This window comes from Malus sylvestris, chromosome 17 (assembly GCF_916048215.2).
Source record: "Malus sylvestris chromosome 17, drMalSylv7.2, whole genome shotgun sequence".
Classification (NCBI taxonomy): domain Eukaryota; kingdom Viridiplantae; phylum Streptophyta; class Magnoliopsida; order Rosales; family Rosaceae; genus Malus; species Malus sylvestris.
In genome coordinates, this window is record NC_062276.1 from 23885318 (window position 1) to 23909087 (window position 23770).

A 23770-nucleotide genomic window follows, 5' to 3' on the forward strand; every position below is an offset into this window, starting at 1 on the left:
ATAGCATGCAAACCGGTGTCTACTCCGTTGGCCAAAGGAATGAAGTTGGGTATCGATCAGAACCAAGTACTGGTTGATAAAGGGAGGTATTAAAGGTTAGTGGGAAGATTGATGTACTTGGCTCACACTAGGCCGGATCTTGCTCATGCTTTAAGTGTAATTAGTCAATATATGCACAATCCAGGAGAACAACATATGAGTGCAGTTATGAGAATATTGAGTTACTTGAAAGGAAGCCCTGGTAAAGGAATTTTATTTCGAAAAAAATGGGCATTTCAGAATTGAGTACTATACGGATGTTGACTGGGCAGGATCAACAGATGATAGGTGCTCGACATCCGGGTACTTTACCTTTGTTGGGGAAAATCTAGTAACGTGGAGAAGCAAGAAGTAGAATGTTGTATCAAGATCAAGCGCAGAAGCCGAATTTAGAGGTATGGCACTCGGTATTTGTGAACTCTTATGGCTCAAGTTTCTGTTACAAGATGTGGAGGCCAAACATGGTCAGCCGATGAAGTTATTTTGTGACAATAAAGCTGCTCGTGATATTGCTCATAATCCAGTGCAACATGATATGACCAAGCATGTAGAGGTTGACATGTTCTTTATTAAAGAAAAGCTAGATAGCAAAGTAATTGAGGTTCCTCCCATAGGAACGAACGACCAAGTAGCAGATATTCTCACTAAGGCAGTTTCTAGTGACAAGTTCTCCAAGTTTCTAGACAAGTTGGGCATGTGCAACATCTATGCATCAACTTGAGGGGGAGTGTTGACTTATATTAGGTTACCTATAATTATGGGATTCCTACCATATTTGGTTTCCTAGTTTAGGATGTAATTATTGTTTCCTTTATTCTGATAGGATTGTATGTGGTTGTATAGGGTTGTATATATACCTTGTTTTGAGATGAAATAGAATATCATTGAAAAGCACTCTTTCTTCTATAGTGAGTGATGAAAATCTTGTCGTTATGCAAATTTCTTGTCCAAAGGTGATGCTTTACATTTGATCATGTGCTTTATACTTGTCTATGCAAGAAATTTGAAATTCATACACATGTATTGACAGTTCCCTACCAAAAGTGAATTCGGTTGGCTTAAATTCAAGTGTGACAAGGATATTTTGTTTAGTTCTTGATCACAAACTCATGAATCTCAAATTAAAATGACATTTTATGCAGAGTAACATGCTTAACCTTGTTAATATTTAGAAGTTGAATGGCAATAATTTTAACAATGTTCTAAAAATCGGCCTAGGCGATGGGCGGTGGCCAACCGCCGGGATTAACGCAAAATCGGAAGCAAAATCAGAACAGGTATTAGGCGGGTGCCGAGACAGCTTGAGCAGCCTAGGCAGGAGATTGGGTGGCCTAGGCGGTCTGGGAATTTCAATTTTTTCTGTGTTCGAACTTGAGAAAGGATGAATGCTTCTCGTTTTTCTGGATTTCATGGTTCTGGTCTGTGTTCACGAAGAGGAAGAAGATGAGAGAATTAGTTTCTCTCTCTTCTTTCCACACCCACATGATCACTTTTAAATTATTTTATTTATTTATTTATTTTTGTTTCTTCCATTCAAGTTTGGACAGCTAATCTTGACTTTTCTTAAAGATAAAAGGCTGTGAGTCCATCCAGAGATCAAATGCTATTAATTTTTTTCTCATTAAAAACACATTGATTGTCAGGCTATCAGTTTATAGCATCAAGTGCTATGGATTTTTTGGACTTGTTAGATACATATTTTATTATTCTTTTACTATCTTATTCAGGAATTTCATACTAAGTATAATTTTTTTGTAAGTATCAGCATACATTTAATTACAAGATATACAAGAAATTTACCTAAATCCGCCTAGGCGCCCGCCTAGACCCCACCTAGCTGCCTAGGCGCTAGGCGCCAATCCATCGCTCGACTAGTACCTAGCGTTTTTTAGAACCTTGAATTTTAAAACTTGGAAGCAACAAATTGCGATGAATTTGAGGGTGTTAGAATTCAGTATAGCTTTCAAGATGCCTGAACCATCTACCTTGACAAACAACAGTAGTGCTCAAGATAGGGATAACTTTGCAAAATGGGAAAGAGAAAATTAAATCTCTTTCTCATTATGCAAAATGCCAGGGAAGAGCATATTTGAGGTAGCATACCAAGCTGTGACTTGGCTAAGATGGAAGAGAAAGTCAAAGAGGTTTGATATGTAGCTAAGATAAGAGCACACCTTTCTACCCTCATTAATTCTTAGCATGATGCGGTTAGAAGTGTTCGATCGAGAACTCTTACTGAAGTTGGTGAACATTTCAAATAAGTTGAATGTACTAGAGATTGGCATCACTGACCAATTTCTGGTACACATAGCACTTTATTCCTTGTTTGGTGATAACAAGGATTAAAATATTGGCCGTGCAGATAATATCGGGGGATATATCGTTTTCGTTTTAGGTATCGGGAAAAAATCAACAAAAAATGACAGATATAGGTAGGGGTGGGTTCAAAAAATCGAAAACCGAAAAAAATCGAAAACCAAACCAGACCGAGGCTGAAAAAAACTGAACCGAAAAAAAACCAAACCGAAACTGTCAAACCGAACCGAACCGAATCTGGCCAGTTCAGTTTCATTTTTGAGGTTCGGAAACCAAACCGAACCGAACCGAACCGATATATATTTAATTATTTTTTTCAGTATTATAAATAGTTTAGTCATACAATCATAATAAAACATAACATGTTGCCAAGTTGGTTTCAGTAAAGCTTTTCAAGCTGCAGCGCATGGGTTCGAACCCTCATGCCTTTTAATTTTTTTGAGAAATCAACAAATTCCTTAACCCTAGCCACTAGTAGTAGCAGCCACACCCTTTATTTTTTTTTCATTCCCTTATTCTCTTTCTCGTTCCCTGCCTCCATTGTAACCCTATCGTACAGCCTGAGCCTCATCTCTCTCTCGCTCGGTCTTCAACTTCAATCGCTCTGTCTCTCTCAATCTCTTAGGCGATCCACGACGGCGCGACCCTTTTCAGTCTCAATCTCTCACACCTCGCCCTCGTCGTCAGTCTTTCATCTCGCTGTCAGCTTTTTCTTGCCGTTTCAAGTCTTGACAGCAAAGGTTAACCTCATCCTCCTTTCTTTCTCTCTCTGTGTCTTCAACTTTAATCACTCTTGGTCTCTCTCAAACTCTCAGTCTCTCTCAGTCTTGAATCTCAGGCGACCCGCGACGGTGCGACAGTCTCTCACACCTCGCCGTCAACTTCCTCTTGCCGTTTCGAGGAAGTTGGCTTCTTCTTCTGGTACATGGCGAGGAAGTTAGCTTCTAATATCACCTCAGCTCACTTAGATTAGATGATTGGACTCTTATATGTTTTCCTTTTTCCGTGATTTATAGCGTATAACTATAGTTTTTTTGTTTTTTGTAAACCCCATTAGATTTCCAAGTATCTGCTAATAACCTGTTAAAGTTTGGGACTTAATATGTGCTTTCATAGAACTGGTTCTCATAACCTTTTAAAGTTTGGGACTTGATGTGTGCTTTCATAGAACTGGTTCTCATAACCTGTTAAAGTTTTGAACTTGTTGTTTGCTGCATTTTGAGCTTATTTTTCTGCTCTGGTGATGAAATTTTGTGTTGAGATCAGCTTGCTTCCCAGTTTACCAATTTCTTATTCATTGGTTCTTTAGATTTTGATGCATATATTTTGCTTAAGTAATTGTAGGCCTTCTAATTTTGTGATGAACGTTGATTGTAGGCCTTCTGATTTTGTTTGTCAATATGGAATTAAGGAGTTCTGGAGCATTACACTCTGTATGGTTGATAGTAATTGAAAAATATTTTTATATGAATCTGGAAAGCATGGACATGGAATTTGGAAGACTTGATTGCAATTGAACTTTGAATGTTTATAGTTTCCATTCTTATGCTTGAGGAGGGACACTCATATCTGATTTTTCTATATATTTATATCTTGTTTTTGCAGTACTTGACCCCTACTCCATTGCCATTATGTAAAATTTTGACAGGACTGATGTTTCTTGGAGGCTTGGAGCTCTTTTGAATTTATTTCTTACCTTTTGCCATGACTTTGTTGAAGTTTAGGACTCACATCTTTAACCTTGCTGTAATGTTATGACCTTTGCAGAGACGTGGGTTGAAATTTTGATGGTCGTTTCATGTTGGAGAAGTAATCTTCAACAGTATTATTCATATTATTTTGGGTGCTTATGTTTCTTAAGGACTTTTTTTTGCTATTAAAAAAAAAAAAAAAAAAACCCCGAACCGGGCGGAAACCGAACCAAAAAAAAAACCAAACTGAACACAAACCGATTGAAAACCGAACCGAACTGACCCGAACAGTAATTTTGGTTCGGTTTTCGGTTTTGGAAAAAAACCGAACCGAACGGAGCCAAACCCACCCCTAGATATAGGCATTGAAACACATAATTTTGGTCTAAAACTTTCATACATGTTATGTACATTATCAATGAATGTATTGAACAAATAAAACTCAAAATTTACTAATAATAAGATATACATATGATGAAATATAAGTGGTATGTAATGCGTGTTAACGAAAAGTTTTCTAATAAAATGTTTATTGGAATGAATAAACCATGCATAAATCCATAGTTTGTTTAAACATTAGATTACAATTTAGATAAGTGTCCAACTACATAAATGAAGAGCTTCTATAAGGTTCAAACAATGAGGAACAACCATCTAGATTCATACAATAGTCATACCAAGTCATGTAACCCGAGCAGTTTGTAAGTCATGTTTGAACATGGTGCACATATGTCTCTCTTGAGCTCCCTACTGTCCTCCCATACATGGGATAGTTAGGATTAACCCAACTAGTTGGTCCATAGTCTATTTCATCATCTTGAGCTCCATAACTAGTTCCATTATAATCAGACATGACATACCCATAGCCATCATAAGATTCATTTGAGTTAGTACTAGGTCTAGTTCCTATGCTCATAGATCCAAAACTGATCGCCATGTCATCTTCAGATGGATTGATTGGTTGGCTTTTTTTCCCAGAGTATTGCTTCCCAATTGCGCCAATGCCTGGTCCAGCTTCTCTGAATCCATGATCCTTATCTTGGGTGGCATGAGTAAAATCAGCCTCGATAGTAAATGGGCTATATTGTCTTCCTTCTTCATTACCTCATGATCCAGCATTACTTCCTCCATCATTATCTGACGAATTGGATGAACTTTCCTTTCTACTAGTATTGGCATCGTCTCTCAAGGGACGTCTTTGACCTTGCTGAGTGCCAAGCATATCCCTTTCAAATGATGAAGTATCTTCACTCCTAACATCTTCGGATATGACTCTATCAACATCAACTCCTTCTTGGGCAGCATGTTATGCTATAACGGCATCATGGTTGCCTAATTCATCATCCAAGTGAGCTGTCATAATCCATTGTTGAATTGGATTATTATCATCATCAGATGGTTGCCCTGCAATGTCAAGAAGGTCTATGTAGTCATTATTTGCAACCTTGTTCATTTCAGCCTCTTCATCACGTAGCTTAAGTTTCATATTATAATAGCAAAAGACAATATTTTCCAACCTAGTATATGCAAGACGGTTCCTTTGTTTCGTGTGAATAAGAGCAAATGTACTCCAATTTCGCTCACATGCCGATGATGATGTTGTCTATGACAATATACACATAGCAATTTTTTGCAAGTTCGGGGCAGAATCACCATGAAGATTCCACCATTCTACTGGGGGGATCGATTTTCTTGATTTGACGGCCATCTCAGTGCGAAAAGTCTTTCTACAGTATGCATAAAACTAAACTTAATGAGGAAGACTTTGGTTTGTGTTCACTTACCTCGGCCCCAAATGCTTGCAAACCTCTATCCCCAATTGGATTCAACCTTTCAAATACACGTTGGAGTCCTGAAAGTAACTCTTTATTGTGGCCAACCCCTGTTTCATATTGATATCTAGGGTTCAAGTAGTGGGCTACAAATATGAAGATTAGTTAATGCCCGTTGTATAAATTAAAAAATTGATGCATATTTTTACTAAGAGATTAAAACATACCAGCTTGATGTAATGGACGAGATAATGTGACATCCCATTTGTGATTGATGATTTTGAGAATCCATTTTTTTCCCTTCAACTTAGAAATCTTCTCTTTCATTATGTGAAACATATCATATAAGGTAGGCATTGTAGGAACTACCTCTGTGTCAACAATTCGTAGGATGCTATACAAAGGCTCATAGATGGATTGCACTCCTTCCATGGCATCCCAGAATCTATGATCAAGGACTCGACTTTCAATTCTCTTCCATTCTTCTGATTCACTGAATCGACTATTATACCATTCCTCACTTGTAAAAAGTTGCCTTAGCCCAGCTTTCTTATTTAATATCCTATTGATGGTGAGTAGTTTGTCGCAAACCGAGTTGCACTGGATCAGACCAAATCTCCTTGACAGAAGATCCTCATCTGAGCCAATAGCCAACCATGATTGTAAATGTAGTTGGTTAATTTCCTAGCTTTATTTATGACATTAGCCACTGACTCTTGCTTCCCAATATCTTCAAATATTAGATCAATGCAATATGCAGCACAAGGAGTCTAATAAATAGGATACCGCTTCATCATTATCTCTCCAGCCTTAACAAAGGCTGAACTATTGTCGGTGACAATATGAACAACATTCGACGGCCCAACCTCTTTTATGACATCCTTCAACAATTTGGCGATGTACTTTGCATCCTTGGTTTTATTTGAAGCATCCACTGATTTAAAAAAAAAATTGTTTTCCCATTTGAGTAGACCATGAAATTTATTATGGACAACCTCGTCGGGCCAGTCCATCCATCACTCATGATGGTGCATCCATACACGCCCCAATCTTCCTTTACCTTTTCCACATAGGCTTGCATGTCTGTGTGTTCCATATCTAAGTACTTATGCTTTATTTCATACGGCGATGGTGAGGCTACGCCTTGATCTAATATAATTGAACTCATATTAGCAATTGGTGTGTTTAGAATATTTAAGTTCAAGAAAGGAAAGTCATAAGGAATAAAGCAAAACTTGCTTGTTGGGCTGCAGCAATCATGTTCTTGAAATGAGGGGAACTTGCTTTTTGAGGAGCCACATTCTCAAGTAGGAAGAATTTGCTATAGTATCTTCCAAGTACCTTTGCTGAGTTTCTAATCATGCCTTTGATTGCTCTCTGTTTTGCTATAATGTTCTTGTGTGGCATTGGTACCGGAGGAGATCGGAGTGGGTCTCAAAGGCTTTGAGTGCGACGGTATTGCGGTTGACTACTACCATTTGCTCTCCTTGTAAATCATTTGCTTCCCATTCCGTAAACTTATCCTTGTCTAAACCATTCTTCTTCCTTCGATGCTCTAATGGCAGCAAGGCAATCTTCTTTCTCCGCAGGGTGCATGTCTGGAGGATATGCATATCCATCCTCATCATCATCATCATCATTAACAGGATTGCCACTTTTATTGCCCATGTATCCCCTCTTGTTGTAGATCTTATGTTTTCTTCAACAAATTTCTTATGTTGTTTGCTAGACTCTTTATCCTTTATCCATGCAATTACCTCATTCTTAATATCTGGTGGTACTTCTTTGCACTTCTTTACACTCTTATGTGGATCAAATCTGGCAAAATGATACTTTAACCGTGTAATTCCACCACTTTGAAATGTGGATTCACAAAATGTGCATATTGTGCCATGCTTATTGCCTTCTATTGGATGAGTATATTTCCATGCCATATCAAGACCACCAGGCACACTAGCTCCACTCAGTCTACTACTACTTGCCATTTTTAATCTATCACACTTAAATATATTAAATTAACTTACAATATCAAATCTATCACAAAAATAATACAGACCATAAGGGAGAGCCACATACTTGAAACAACAATCAAAGAGAACTTGCAAACAAGGAAAGAAGCTCACAAACTAAATAAAAATTGAAAAGCTCCTAGAGAAAGAAGAAAAGTGAAGATTTGGTGCCCCCAAAAAAGTAAAACAACCTCTGATTTAAAGAGGGCTTCTCTCGTGATAACAATGCGAAGTTTTGGGGGTTGGGGGACAATGGTTTATGGGCTTTGCAGACTTTATTTTATGGATTCAATTTGGATGATTCTCTGGCTTTGATGGAAATAAAGGTAGTCAAATTTTTTTGGAGGTATATGGACAATGCATTGCATATTGCCAATTGCCAATTGCTTGACTTCAAAAAGTGAAAAAGAAACAACCAAAAATGATAAAGAGTTCCACAAGAAGCTCAGACACATATGCATCATTTTCTTGCAGGTATTAAATATATATTTGACCAGAAATTTAATATTTGGATTTGTGTATTTCTTTCTCTTTAGATAAGACATGTATGTCCCCTCAATTCATTGTGCATAGATTCTTTATGGTAATAATTAATGGATACTCCAAAAAATCTTTTGAATTGGATATTGCCAGAAGCCTTCACACATATCTAATCACTGCCCACATGCCTCCAAAAAATCTTTTGGGTTTCAATTTGCTTCAAAACTTTTGAATTTTTTTGGGTTTTGTTATAGGTATCGGGAAATATCGAGAATATCGGCAAAATATCGGAGATATCGCACTTATTGGGGATATATCGTCGATATAGGGGAAGATATGGTTTTACCCCCAGTATGGGTATCGACAGTTGAAAATATCGATATATCGGTGTATCGGCCGATATTTCAATCCTTGGGTGAGAATGACCAGATTAAGGTGAATTACAATACTCAAAAAGAAATTTGGAGCGTTAATGAACTCATTTTCGTATGCCGTCAAAAGGAGGAGAGAATGAAGAAGTCGAGGGCTGAGAAACAGGAATTGGTAAATCTTGTCAATACCAACAAAAGGCAAAGGAAAGATGGCTGCTGGAATCAAGAAGGAAAACTACAAGGGAAAGAAACATTCAGGATTAAAGAATAAAGTTGGTACTGATTTTGGTCCAAGAAACAGTACAAGAACACTATTTTCTTCCTCACGCTGCTTCTAGCTTCACTGGGCTGAAAGTTAATAAGGTCAACCTTAAAAAATGTTTTTATTGCCAATCTACTGAGCACTTGAGGAAAAATTATCGTGGTTTTAGAGCATGGTTGATCAAGAAAGGGATTTCAAGAAGGGGACAAGTAATAAGGAAGTCTACAATGTCTTTGTTGGAAATGGAAATAAAGTGGTAGTTGAAACATTAGTTAAGTCATGTTAAGATTTTCATCTGCTTATGTATTAATTTTGAACAATGTTCTTTATGTTCCCTTGATAAGAAGGAACTTGTTTTAAGTCAATTTGTTAAGGATGGTTTCTCCTATATTGGAGATGATGATCAAATAAAATTTTACATTAAGAATCAGTTTGACAATCTCATTGGTTATGCATTCCCAAATGGATATTTTTGGCAGATACAATGTACATACTACAAAGAATGTCTCACTCTTGAACATTCAGTTTCAAAACGTATGCTCACTAATGAAATTTCTTCAATGCTTTGGCATGGAAGGTTCGGACAAAAATCTAAAGAAAGAATGATGACACCTGTGAAGGATGGTATTCTGTCAAAAAATCGACCTTAATGACTTTGTTGAATGCATTAACTGTTACAAGGGCTTTCACATTTTCAACTACCTGAGTTCTTACGGGGAGAGGCAATCAAGACACCAAACTATATACTAAATAGAGTGCCCATAAAAGATGTCTCTCCATTTGAAACTTGGACCGGAAGGAAACCAAGCCTGTCACATTTTCATACATGAGGTTGTAAATGTGAGGTTAGGCTTTACAAACCAAATGATACGAAATTGAACATGAAGACTACTAGTTGTTACTTTGTTGGTTATGTATAGAAGTCACAATGCAAAGGTTATTGGAGACTTTGAAGAATCTTGTGTTCTAAGCAATAAGTCTTATGTATTTGAAGAAGATAATAAGGAGATGATAGAGCCTGAGACTGCCTCTATCTCAAATCAATAAATTTTATTACCTTTTGTCAAGACCTGGAATGAACTCAACCTTAGTTCCATGTGATTCTTTGACTTCAATACATGACAGTGCAAATCCCAGTTTCATACACTACATTATAACAACTTGCAATGTCCTCTCATGCACAAAGTAATGAAATTGAATAGCCTGTGACTCAAAATAAATCAACTCAGCAGCTTATTATATTACACCAGCCATAACAAGTGGTGAGAAAGTCCTCCAAACCTAGAAAATCAGCAATACCATATGATTACATGGTTGACTTACAAGAAATTGATTATGATATTGGTGATGATGATGATCCAGCGTCCTTTAAAGAAGCAATGGAGAGTAATCATTCCTCTCTATGGAAACCTGCAATTGAAGATGAATTGGCCTCAATGGAAAGAAATAAGGTATGGAGTTTGGTTGATAATGATGACAGTTTGAAAACAATTGGTTGTAAATGGATTTTTAATACAAATGTGACTCAAAAGGATATGTAGAAAGACACAAGGCTTGGTTGGTGGCAAAGGGATTTGCTCAAAGAGAATGAGTGGATTATAATGAAACATTTTCTTCAGTGTCTACCAAAGACTCTTTTAGAGTAATCATGGCACTACTGCTTATTTTGATCTTGAATTACATCAAATGGATGTAAAATCTACCTTTCTCAATGGTGAACGGGATGAGAACATTTCTATGAAACAACCACTTGGATTCTTTGAAAGGGGGAAGGAGAATTTGGTCTGCAAGCTGAACAAGTCAATTTATGGTTTAAGCAAGCTTGTAAACAATGGTCCAAGAAATTTGATCAAGTTGTGATAGCTTATGGATTTAATGAGAATAAAATTGATAATTGCATCTATATGAAAATTGTGAAGTCTGCTTTCATTTTCATGGTTTTATACGTGGATGATATCCTACTTGCAAGTACCCATGCTAAATTAATTGTTAGAAGAAACTAAGAGGCTGCTGTCAATTAGTTTTGATATGAAAGATATGGGGAAAGCTCATTATGTTTTGGGATTGAAATCATCAGAAACATGTCAGAAAGAAACTTGGGATTGGCACAAAAAGGTACTTTAAAAAGGTGTTGAAGAGATTCATCATGGAAAATTGCAATAATGGTTAGTTACCAATTGGCAAAGGTGACAAGCTTTCTTTAAAGTAGTAATGTATGCAAGACAAACCCTATCACAGACCATGATGTCCACGTGATGAAAGACAAACCCTATCACAGACCATGATGTTCACATGATGAAAGACAAACCCTATACATCCTTAATTGGCTGTGTAATGTATGCACAGGTATGCAGAAGACTTGATTCGGCATTTGCATTGAGTGTTTTGGGAAGGTTTCCGTCGAATCCTGATCTAGCTTATTGAAATGTTGGAAAGAAGGTATTTGAAAAGGATACACTAGTCGTATGCATTGTATTACATTTATGTTGACAATTTAGATTTGATTTGTTACAAAGATGCTAACTTAGGAGGATGTGTAGATGATAGAATGTCTACTAGTAGTTATATTTTTATGTTAGCTGGAGAAGCACTCTCTAGGTAGAGCAAGAAGCAACAAACTAGAGCAGTATAAACTATAGAGCGGGAATATATAGGATGTTTTGAAGCAACGAGACAAGGGAATTCGATGAAAAATCTGATTTATCATATGAAAGTTGTAAGAAGCATAGAGAGCCCAGCAAATATCTTATGTGGTAACATTGCAACATGTTTCTTTGCAAAAAAAAAAAAAAAGGGTAAAAGACTGTTTACTACCCTCATGTTTCGTGGTTTTCAACATTTAGTACATCAAGTTTTTTTCGTCTCAGATTCATACCTAAAGTGTAAATTTTGGGACAGTCTCATACATCAATTAGTCAAACTATTAAATCTGCGGTTAATTGTAACGTGGCGCCTATGCGGACAATGACTGGACGCCACATGTCATCCAGGTTTTTTTTTTCTTGCTTCTTTCTTTTTCCTTCTTCTTTCTTCTTCTTCTTCCTCCTCCGACTGCAACTTTTTTTTCTTCCTCCTTCTCCTTCTTTCTTCCTCTTTCTTCCTTCCCCTTCTTCCTTCTTCTTCCTTCTCCTTCTCCTTCTTCTTCTTCTTCCTCCGAATCTGGGGAAGTTTTTTTTTTTTCTTCTTCTTCTTCCTCCTTCTTCCTCCTTCTTCCTTCTCTTTCCTCCTTCTTCCTTCCTCTTCTTCTTCTTCTTCCTCCTCCAAATCTGCCTAGATTCAGTTCTTTTTTTCTTTTCTTTTTTCTTCTTCTTCTTCCTCCAACTGCAACTTTTTTTTCTTTCTCCTTCTTCTCCTTCTTCCTTCTTCTTCCTTCTCCTTCTTCTTCTTCAAAAGAAAAAAAAAATAAAAAAACCTTCATCTTCCCCAGATTCGGAGGAGGAGGAGGAAGAAGAAGAAGAAGAAGAAGAAGAAGAAGAAGAAGAAGAAGAAGAAGAAGAAGAAGAAGAAGAAGAAGAAGAAGAAAGAATGAGGAAGGAAGAAGGAGAAGGAGGAAGTAAGAAAAAAAAAGTTGCAGTCGGAGGAAGAAGAAAGTTGCAGTCGGAGGAAGAAGAAGAAGAAGAAGAAGAAAAAGGAGGAAGGAGGAAGAAGAAAAAAGAAAAAAAAAAGAAACTGAATCTGGGGAGATTTGGAGGAAGAAGAAGAAGAAGAGGAAGGAAGAAGGAAGAAGGAAGAAGGAGGAAGGAGGAAGAAGAAGAAAAAAAAAAACTTCCCCAGATTCGGAGGAAGAAGAAGAAGGAGAAGGAGAAGGAGAAGGAAGAAGAAGGAAGAAGGGGAAGAAGAGGAAGAAGGGGAAGGAAGAAGGAGGAAGGAGGAAGGAGGAAGGAAGAAGGAGAATGAGGAAGAAAAAAAAAACGTGGATGACACGTGGCGCCCAGTCATTGTCCACATGGGCGCCACGTCACAATTAACGGCAGATTTAACAGTTTGACTAATGGATGTATGAGACTGTCCCAAAATTTACACTTTAGGTATGAATCTGAGACGAAAAATACTTGATGTACTAAATGTTGAAAACCACGAAACATGAAGGTAGTAAACAGTCTTTTACCCAAAAAAAAAAAAGCACTCATAACATGATTGCAAGATAAAGTGAGGGAAGAAATCATAGACATCTAACACGTTAGCACTCATAACATGATTGCAGATCCATTGGCAAAAGCTCTAAATGTCACCACATTCAGTAAGCACGTTTGAAAATGGGATTGCATCCTTTACTGGATCATTATTAATGTCAGAGTAAGGTACTTAAGAATGCATGTTACTATTTTATGTTACATTACATGCTAAGAAATGTACTTAGTCAATTTGTTTCACTTGTTATGCAATGTACAATTTCTGAACATGACACGCTCCGATCCTGGTGTCTGAAGAACAATGGGATAACCACGTGTTGGCTGACATCCGAGGGTGACGCAAGCCATTTAATGAATGTATATGCCAAGAACATGTGAAACATGCATATAATTTTCACGCGTAACCATGCAATGTAATATTCAAGTACAAACCTTAATAAAAATATAATATTCAACTGCCAACAATTTAAAAGTGATAATGCATGACATGTTCAGAGTACACTACTAATTTGAAATACAAGCGAAAGGAATATTAGAAAGTGCAATTACAAGAGATGTCCTATGCAAAGATGAGGACACAAATTCACTGATATGGGAATGCCTCGTAGCTTGGGTCGTATGCTTCGTTCCTAGGTCTTGAGGGGGCACAAAACAAAACATGAGTGAACCAAGTTTATATATAAGTAATACTAAAACAATTATTCTTCAATGTACTAACCCCCCAACTTTAGAAACGCATATAGCATAATAATAGATTTTCCGAAAACCCTAGCATGCCATAAAACGTTCATAAAACATATATCATATATAATGTGCTTAGTAGTGGTATCACCATTGCCCGAAAGCCCTACATCACCCGCCCGAAGGCCCTACACCACCCACCCGAAGGCATAAATAAATCTTCCGCCCGAAGGCATATGTAAATGAATATCCACTAAGTAAGCACAAAAAATCATGAACATAAAGTGACAAAAAGCATAAAGTAAGCACAAAATATCCACTAAGTGACAAAAAGCATAAAGTGGAAGGGGGACTCACGGGTAGGGGAGAGGAGCAAGGGGACAAGGATCCAAAGTGGGTCTCATTGGCTCACAAATTAAGGTCACAAGAGACTAAACGTGGAATATCCAATAAACCGTTCAACGTTTCGTAACGTAAAATCTTCGTTATAACTCCAAATTCGAATCCGTTCACGCCCACACGTTCGTGGCGTTGAGTATGATAAGAATAAACTAAGAAAATTGGTAATATGTGTCATGGCGAGACAGTCAACGAAAGTCAACGTTCATGCCTCAACGGCAATTTGGTAATTTCATACATTTAATAAAATAAAATACAACAAATTAAGGATGGGGGTATCACAGAACATGTTAGTCGTATGAAATAAATCTTTGCAAAGCTGATATAAATGAGATATTCATAATATCTTTGGACCAAAATGTGGGAGTTTGTTAGTATACTGTTTCGATATCAATCAATGTTTTCTCAATGACAGCATTTAAATTATGTTATATTGGAATGTGACTCTGGATAATCAATTTTGATATTAAGTTTTCTTAAGTTCTGCAAGTATATCATTTTGGTTGACTGCCGAAGTCATTTGGTTGTTACAACTCAGTGATCACTTTTACTCAAACAAGTGCAATATTGTTATGTTTGATTCACTCATGTAGGAGAATGTAAAAGTTCTTTGTATGAGTTTATCAAACAATATAAGATGCATGAGCTAAGTAAAATGAGTTGTAATAATGTAAGACTTCATTACAGTTTAACGACTGGAAAAACAACCCATATTGGAGGCAATTGTCATCAGTACATATCTGAAATAAAAAGCAGTTAACTTGGTGACAAGCTAATGATAATTATCTCCTTAATTGGAGGAGGCAGTTGCCAACATAATGAAGGAAGTTGGTCTCTTTTCTCGGTACAAATAGTAGTTCTTCATTAGGTATATTACAAGTCCATCTTATACTATATATTTTAAGGAAAACTAATGAAAAGGGCTTGAAAACTTTGAGTTTTAATGATAAGGACAAAATAAAGGGTAAAGTGAATAGTACCAGGTTTGACTTTTTAGTGTAAAAATATGGTTTTTCGTTAAAGTGAACAGTACCGTGGGCTTTTCGTTAAAACTCCCTATATTTTACCCTATTCTTAGTATTAATTTATTACTTATTTTGTGAGAATTTTGATACATTAAATATATTTCCAATGTAGGACATTCGATTCCAATATAAAGTATTCAAATGGATGAATTTTGGAGTGATTCCAATTGCAGGATGTTCGAGAGTCTTTCAATATTATTGTATCAAACTTTCTGATTTTTCTACTCAGCCAATTGACTGTGGCAATGAAATAAAGGCCCAGCGCACAGCTTTCTCAGATTGATGTTTTTGGTATTTTAGAGGTCAAGATGGCATATTTTGAGGAAGATTCCTTTTGAGGATTTGTTGGGATAAGTTAAGCTTTTAAAAAAGACCTTTGGGACCAAATCAGAGTTGATTTGGTCGGTTAAAAGTCTAATTTTATGAAAAGTCCGAATTTCAATTCAAATAGGAAACCTTTTATTTGTTGTTTTATTATTTTATTATGTTTCCTAGTTTTATTCTAAGACATTTTCTAGGTAGGGTTTTATTTTGTAGTAGTATAATTAAGGGTTTTAGCTATTAGGATAGGAGAGGGGGAGAGGCATTATTTTGGAGAACTTCAGATTTTTTACCTACAAGGTGTTTTCAATCCTTTTTCTAGTTAATGATATTTTCTCTAGTTTTTATTATGATTATGCTTAACTAATTCCGATTGCTAGGGTGAGGCCACGAGCCTTAGCATGAATATGTGATTTTATTAATTTGCTTATGAATGGATGCATGCTTGCTTTGAATTACTAATCATTGTGATTAAACTATCTAATTGTCTTAGTGATTTGCGACCATTAGGGTATTTAGAGAAGTAATTTGATGTAATTTTTGTTAGAACATCACCCTAAAATTTAGGAGGGCTTCTTTTGATTAGTAATTGTTGTAAACCAAGCTATAACCACAATGAAGAATATGCAGTATCACACTTGAGAGATAGAAGAGAGGTCAGTCGAGAGAAGAGAATAGGATAGAGAGAGAGAAGTAAAACTTTCATATATTGTATTTCTGAATATTCAATCCAATCTCATTACATCTAAGACTATATATTCTCTTTATAAAACTTGCTATCTAAGTCACACTATAACTAACTCTAACAACCTTGCTAATCTCTTGACAAGTGGCTTATTATATCACCATTAATACTATCCTTAACATCCCCCCTCAAGCTCAGGAGGTGAAACCAAGACTGAGATTGCGACAATGAGTTTGAAAGAGTGGAGTGGATAAACCCTTGGTGAAGATGTCAGCATACTGCTCACTGGAAGAAACAAACTGAACCTGCAGGAGCTTCTTTGCAACTCGTTCTCGAACAAAATGAATATCAACTTCAATGTGTTTGGTACGCTGATGTAACACAGGATTGGATGTTAAAGCAATAGCAGACATATTATCACAAAAGAGAACCGGTGAACTGGGAATAGCAAGATGCAAAACTGTCAATAATTGCCTGATCCAATCCAATTCAGCAGCAGTGGTAGCAAGAGCGCGATACTCAGCCTCAGTGGAGGATCTAGACACTATTTGTTGCTTCTTAGAAGACCAAGAAATAGGATTGGACCCCAAAAATACCACAAATCCAGTTGTAGACCGTCTGTCATTCGGATCTCCAGCCCAATCCGCATCAGAAAAGGCGCGGATAGTATCAAAATTAACCTCCAAACCACCATAGTGAATACCCAAGTTCAAAGTGCCTTTAAGGTATCTTAGGATCCGCTTGACTGCACTGAAGTGAGACTCCATGGGACGCTGCATAAATTGGCATACCTGATGCACAGCAAACGCGATATCGGGCCTGGTAAATGTGAGGTACTGTAAAGCACCAACCACACTTCTGTAGAGAGCAGGATTGTTGTAGGGTTGACCATCATCAAGAACTAACCGATTATAAGGCAGACAGGGTGTGGAACACGGCTTGGAATCTAACATTGCAGTCTTGGTAAGGAGATCCTTAACATACTTAGCTTGAGAAAGAACCAAACCATCATTCTGAGAAATAATCTGAATTCCCAGGAAAAAATGCAGAGGACCCAAGTCTTTTATGTCAAATTCCTTTGTCAAAGCAGAAATCACATCAGAGATCAAAGTGGGAGCATTACCAGTAATGATAATGTCATCCACATAGAGAAGTAAGACTACTACAAACGAATCAATCTGTTTCACAAACAAAGAGGAATCAGCATAAGTGGAATTAAATCCAAGTGAGGGCAAAAAACTGGTGAACTTGTCATTCCAGGCTCTAGGAGCCTGTTTTGGCCATATAAGGACTTGTGAAGTTTGCAGACATAATCAGAGTGTTGAGGATCAATGAAACCTGGAGGTTGTGACATATACACCTCTTCCTGCAATACCCCATGTAGGAACGCATTCTTAACATCAAGTTGTCTCAAATTCCACCCAAAATGAGCAGCCATGGCCAATACAAGTCTCACAGTGGTTGGTTTAACAACTGGACTAAATGTTTCCCCATAATCAATGCCTTCCTCTTAATTGAAACCTTTTGCCACAAGGCGAGCCTTATATCTCCCTATAGAACCATCAGCATTCCTTTTAATCTTAAACACCCATTTGCACCCAACCAGGTTTTTTTATGCTGGAAGAGGAACTAAACTCCATGTAGACTGAGTGTGTAAGGCAGATAACTCTTCGTGCATTGCATCAACCCATACCGGACACTTTAAGGCAGATTTATAGGTTACAGGTTCGACTGTAGACAAATCCACTGCCCCATTGTCATAAGTGGTAGTAAGTAAGGCCATCTTTTTGGAAATACCACTCTTGGACCTGGTTTGCATTGGATGCAAATTCAACGGAGGAATGGAGAGAACAACCTGAAGTCTCTCAGGTTGAAACTCAAAACTTTCAGAATTCGGAATGGGAACCACAGGATTCTCAGGATGGACTTCAGATGCCACAGGGATATGTAGAGATGAATACTGTTCATTTGCAGACCCATTAGATACTGGAGATAAGGATGATGAAGAAGTGGGAGAATGGGAATTCTGTGGAATCGGGAAGGCTGGTGAAACTAACACATTATCAAGGTTAGGCATTGATGGTTGCGGGGGAGATGGTTGATGGTGAGGTAGGATGGGTTGGGAGGTTACATGGGATGTAAGAAGACTAGAGAGATGTGATGAAACAAGAGTAGGATAAGGAAATTCAGATTCATCAAATAACACATGCCTGGAAACAAAAACTTTCTTCTTGATGACTTCATAACACAAATAACCCTTGTACTTTGATGCATATCCCAGAAAAATACACTTGGATGTCCTAGGTTGTAACTTTGTGGTGTTAAAGGGGCGTAAAAGTGGGTAACAAGAACAACCAAAAACTCTAAGGTGACTGACATCAGGAACCGAACCATAAAGAATTTCAAATGGGGACTTCTGATTAAGTGTTTGTGATGGCATTCGATTAATAAGATACACTGAAGTCTGACAAGCAAATGACCAGAATGGTGCAGGTAAGTGAGAGGTTTGAAGAAAAGTAATAGTGGTTTCAATAATATGGCGATGTTTCCTTTCGGCCAAACCGTTTTGTTCCGGTGTATAAGGACAAGACAACTGATGACGGATACCTTTAGAAGTAAGAAAGGTTTGGAAATGTTTCCCTATATATTCACCCCCGCCATCACTTTGAAGTGTTTTGATTGAAACTGAAAATTGATTAAGTATAAACTGATAGAAAGTCATAAATGTGGCACAAACATCAGTTTTATTGATAATCGGAAAAATCCAACAGAATCGGGTACACTGGTCTATGAAGGTAACATAGTACTTAAACCCTTCGAGAGACAGACACGGAGCAGGGCCCCATACATCGCTGTGAACAACATCAAAAGGATTAACAAACGTATGTGGAGCAGAATGAAATGGGAGCTTGCCAATCTTGCCCTCTATACAATTGGAACACAGCCTAGGGATAGAATCATCAATACTAGGAAGATTGGATTTCTTAAGCATGAGAGAAGCAACCTTGTTTGATGGATGACCTAATCGATGGTGCCATAAGCTAGAGGTTACTTGTTTGCCAATGTAAGCAGCCACTGGAGAAGCGTTTTGTATAGGAGATGAGGATGGTGTGAAAGGAATGGGATACAAGCCATTACTGCAGAGACCTTTGAACAGTATTCTCCCTGTGGCTTTGTCCTGAATCCAAAAACACCAAGCATCAAAGATCAGCCAACAATTATTGTCAAGACAGATTCTATGTACAGAGAGTAAATTCTGAGATATTCTAGGGACATATAGGACCGAATTTAACTTCAAATCATGAAATGGAGTCTGCAATATGGAAGATCCTTTGTGGGATACAGTCAAACCTTCACCACTTGCAGTTTGGATCATCTATGTTGAAGGAAAAGGAGTTGCCAATGACAAATTATTCAAATCTGCAGTCATATGATTCGTTGCACCCGAATCTGTAAGCCATACTTGCTGAGAAAGATTGGATTCCAGGGTGGAGCAGAAGCATTGACATGCATAGCATTCATAGATCCAGCAGTAGATGGTAAATTTGCATTCCTAAAGTGACAAAACTTTGCACTATGATTCCTTTTTCCACAGATTTGACACCCATCACCAACTTCAGAATCAAGATTCCGGAATCGACAAGTATCAGCAAGATGTCCATATTTGCCACAGATTTGACAGGAAGTACCAGAAGAAGACAGCTGCTGTTGTGGAGAAGTTCCAAGAATCCCACGACCTTGAGTCGGGTAAAATGGCTTGTTAGTCCCAAATTTAGAACCATATTGAAACTTGCCTTTGCCTTTGTTCTTGTTGTAAGAAGAACGATATGAAGAGGCAGCAGTTTGATTATTATAAAGATGCGGTTGATCAAATGTGCCCTTAAAGTTTGGCTGAGACCCACCAGTATCCGCAACCATTGCAGTAAGAAAAGGAGTTGCAGAGACATTATCAAGCATTGCTTCTTCAGCAAGCAATTGAGAACGCAGATCTTTAATTGAAATAACATGATCCCTGCCTCTAATGATTGATCTAATCGTGTTATACTCAGATGATAAGCCATTAAGAGTAAGGATAACTATATCATCATCATCAAATGAAACCCCAGCTGCAGAAAGATAATCCCGAGCCTCCTTAATTCATTGTAAATATAGGGAAATAGAATCATTACCCTTTTTGATATTCTGCAACGCTGACTTCATTTGGAAGATACTAGTTCGTGTAACAATTGAAAATTGGTCCTTAAGTCTTGTCCAGAGATCCTGAGCACTAGTACTTCCTATCACACAAGAAACGGCAGACGGTGAAAGAGTTGCAGTAATCAACTGCATTAAGGCACGATCATGCATCTTCCAAATCTTGTAATCATCAGATTCCGTTTGAGACGTAGTTCCTTGAGAATCAACCTCAGACCCACTAGAAGTAGGCCTTGTAAATCGAATAGGACAGGAAGTAGAACCATCCACAAAACCCAAAATACCATGCCCTTCGAGAAGAAGCTGCATCTGAAAATGCCAAACCAGATAGTTTGTCTCATCAAGCTTCACTGTCACAGATGTGGAAACAGTGGAGATGAGAGAAGTAATTGGAGACTGAAGAATCTGTAATTGAGAATGAGTAATCATTGATACTTGTTCAAGAACGATGAGTGAGAACTTGTATCGAACACTTGGTGTGCACAGAAGACAAACGCCAAGAAGAGTAATATGTAGAAGACGATGAGCTCCAGAAAGATTAGACAGAGCACACAAATATCAGAAACATTAAAGAAATCAGAACTGATGAGCGGAAGCAGTCTAAGATCGAAGATTTTCACCCAAGCGATTAGCTAAGACGGTGAAGATACCATGTAAACCAAGCTATAACCACAATGAAGAATATGCAGTATCACACTTGAGAGATAGAAGAGAGGTCAGTCGAGAGAAGAGAAGAGGATAGAGAGAGAGAAGTAAAACTTTCATATATTGTATTTCTGAATATTCAATCCAATCTCATTACATCTAAGACTATATATTCTCTTTATAAAACTTGCTATCTAAGTCACACTATAACTAACTCTAACAACCTTGCTAATCTCTTGACAAGTGGCTTATTATATCACCATTAATACTATCCTTAACAATTGTAAGTTCACTTGAGGCGCTCTTAAGGGTTGCATGTTTTTTCAAAAGGTTCTCACAAAGGTTAATGAGTCTCGCATATTTATATTTGATATGAACATTATAGACGGGTTTCATGTTAGATATACGTTTTCACTTGAACATCACGAGAAAAATATGTAATAGGAAAACTTAACCTTCAAAGCATGTATGCAAAAATTCATAATAAGTAATTGGTAAAATTGCATAGGATTGGTAATGGTGACGGCAAAATCCTAGTGTTTAAATTGCTTTCCAACACCATTTTCTTTTGCTTTCTTTACTTTACCAATTATTTAATTGTTTTTATTAATTCAAATCCCAAAATCAACATTTTCGAAACTTTGTTTCAAATATTTAGATAAAGATTAAATATAAATTACTCATTCAATCCTTGTGGAAAATGACATTGCTTGAGCTACTATACTACAATAACCTTGTACTCTTGCGAGTATTGTTTAATGTTTTTATCCCTACTTTTGCAAGCGGTAAAAATCCTATCCGTATACTTGTCCCATTGTAGTCTAAAAAGCTTTCGATGCATGTACAAGAGAAGAGAAGACGAATTCCTTGTCCAAAAAAAATGCCACAAGTGCAGGTCAGCATACACCAAACAACTATCATACATTAGGGTTTCTCGAAAGCTTTAAATCTACAACCAATGTTCTAAAAGACGCTAGGCGTTAGTCAAACAATGGTTGGGGCCTAGTGCCTAGGCGGGACCTAGGTGGAGACCTAGGCAGGTTGGGCGGATTTTATTAAATTTATTATTTCTAAACTACCTATTAATCGAACCCTTCTTGTCAACCAAAAGAAGGTGAAAAACTATTCAGTCTTCTATCACTAAGAAAAAATTATAGGCAATAATGTAATTTCGCATAATCAAATTAAAAACTATTCAACCTCACCTGTATGTGATTTTAGCATATATCTAATATTACAAAAATTAAAAATTAAAAACAAAAACCTCTATTCCCACTCTCATGCTCTCTCTCTCTTTCCCATTTTAAAAACAAAATACAAAATATTCACACACACAAAGTGTGTAGGCATATGCTAGTAACATATAATTAGGTGCCTACTTACTCTATAAAAACTATACTTGTATTGAGAATTTGGTAAAGTTAAAACTTATGTGTGACAGCCCGTCCCGAAATATTTTATCGATGGTGTGAAATGACTTATATGCCCTTTAATTGTTGAGTTTTATGTGTGTGTATAGGCTAAGGTTTTGGACCAATTAGTTCTATTCCTAATTAATTGGACCCAATTAGAACTAAAAGTCTTAAGGTTGTGTTTGATCGGCTGCAAACTGGACACATACACACCCACTTAACCCGTTGACCTCTCTTTCTCCCCTTCCCTCTCGGATTTTCCCATTTTCCGTACAAGTGTACGGTCGACCTCTCAACGAGCTTCACCAGTCATGGATCGAGGATATGAAGGTGACTTTCGTACTCCTTGCGAGCTTAGGAACTCATCCATACCCTTAGTTGGTCGTGAGAACTTGTAGAACTTGAGTTACCCGAACTCCGGTGAGGGGTGATTTTCCTTCGACATGATCGTGAAGGTTTTAAGTGGTTTTCAGACTTAAGAAGGTAATATTTTTACTTTACTAGCATGTTGGATCGATTTTGGAGTCGTTTTAACGTTAGAACACTCAGGTTTATCGAGTTGCAGGTTTGGCCGATTTTCATGAGATTTTTCCGACGAGTTCTCGTTGATTTTAGGACCTTTGAAAGGTACGATTATGTTCTACTTGTTGAGGGCTTCATTGTGGTATATAATTTGCTAGAGAAATGAGAAAGATATTGAAGTTTAAAGTTTTTCCAGAATCCGGCGATAGCAGTGGTGGCCGGTGCCGGACTCTGGCGAACCAAGGAAGAATGAGGAGAATATTCCATCAAAGTTGACGAAATATTCTAATGGCGTCATGTATCTTTAACTACATATTCTAATATTTAACAGAATATTCCCTAACGCCGTTGGGAATCTGTCAGTGCGCCAGGCACGTGCCAGCACGTGGGCCGCGCTTATGGCCTTGCCTTGGCCGGCGCGTGAGTGGTGTTGTTCCTGAGGTTGAGTAGGTCACGATGGTATATTCAAATACCCCAATTGAGCAATGTATGAGAAGTTATTACCTAGTTTTGTTTATGTGCTTAAAAATAACGTTTAAATAGTTGTTTCGCATATAGGTGAGACCTATCTTGAGGACGAGCGCAGTCAAGCAAGGCTCAGGGGCTACGACCCTTCCACATATCAGTGAGTGGGCTTTTGGTTTTCAGTATATATATACACACACTTGGTATTTTCCCAGAAAACTTAATTAAATGGTTTGATACCTTGAAATGCCATGTCAATTGCTCTTTATGTTTAATTGTGCATTATTATGGTTATATATATATATATATTGTTGCTCGATGTTGTGGACACTCAGGTAAGCTTCGGGT

The 23770-nt window shown here is 37.4% G+C and overlaps 1 protein-coding gene across 1 annotated transcript; it reads right to left on the reverse strand.

The window, feature by feature from the left end:
- Window positions 1-16089: 16089 nt before the first annotated feature.
- On the reverse strand, window positions 16090-17622 carry LOC126611900 (uncharacterized mitochondrial protein AtMg00810-like). Its single transcript, XM_050280217.1, has 2 exons — window positions 17494-17622; window positions 16090-17362 (listed from the first exon to the last, which is right to left on the reverse strand). The coding sequence occupies exons 1-2, from the start codon at window positions 17620-17622 to the stop codon at window positions 16379-16381; spliced, it is 1113 nt and encodes a 370-aa protein (XP_050136174.1). The 3' UTR covers window positions 16090-16378.
- Between the last annotated feature and the right edge of the window lie 6148 nt (window positions 17623-23770).

Bases quoted from the DNA above. Each gene is read 5' to 3' on its own strand.
- LOC126611900 (XM_050280217.1), bottom strand. From the start codon at position 17,622: ATGGCTGCTCATTTTGGGTGGAATTTGAGACAACTTGATGTTAAGAAT. The intron at 17,363-17,493 runs GTCTGCAAACTT...TTTGTGAAACAG, and splicing joins ATCCTCAACACTCTGATTAT to ATTGATTCGTTTGTAGTAGT.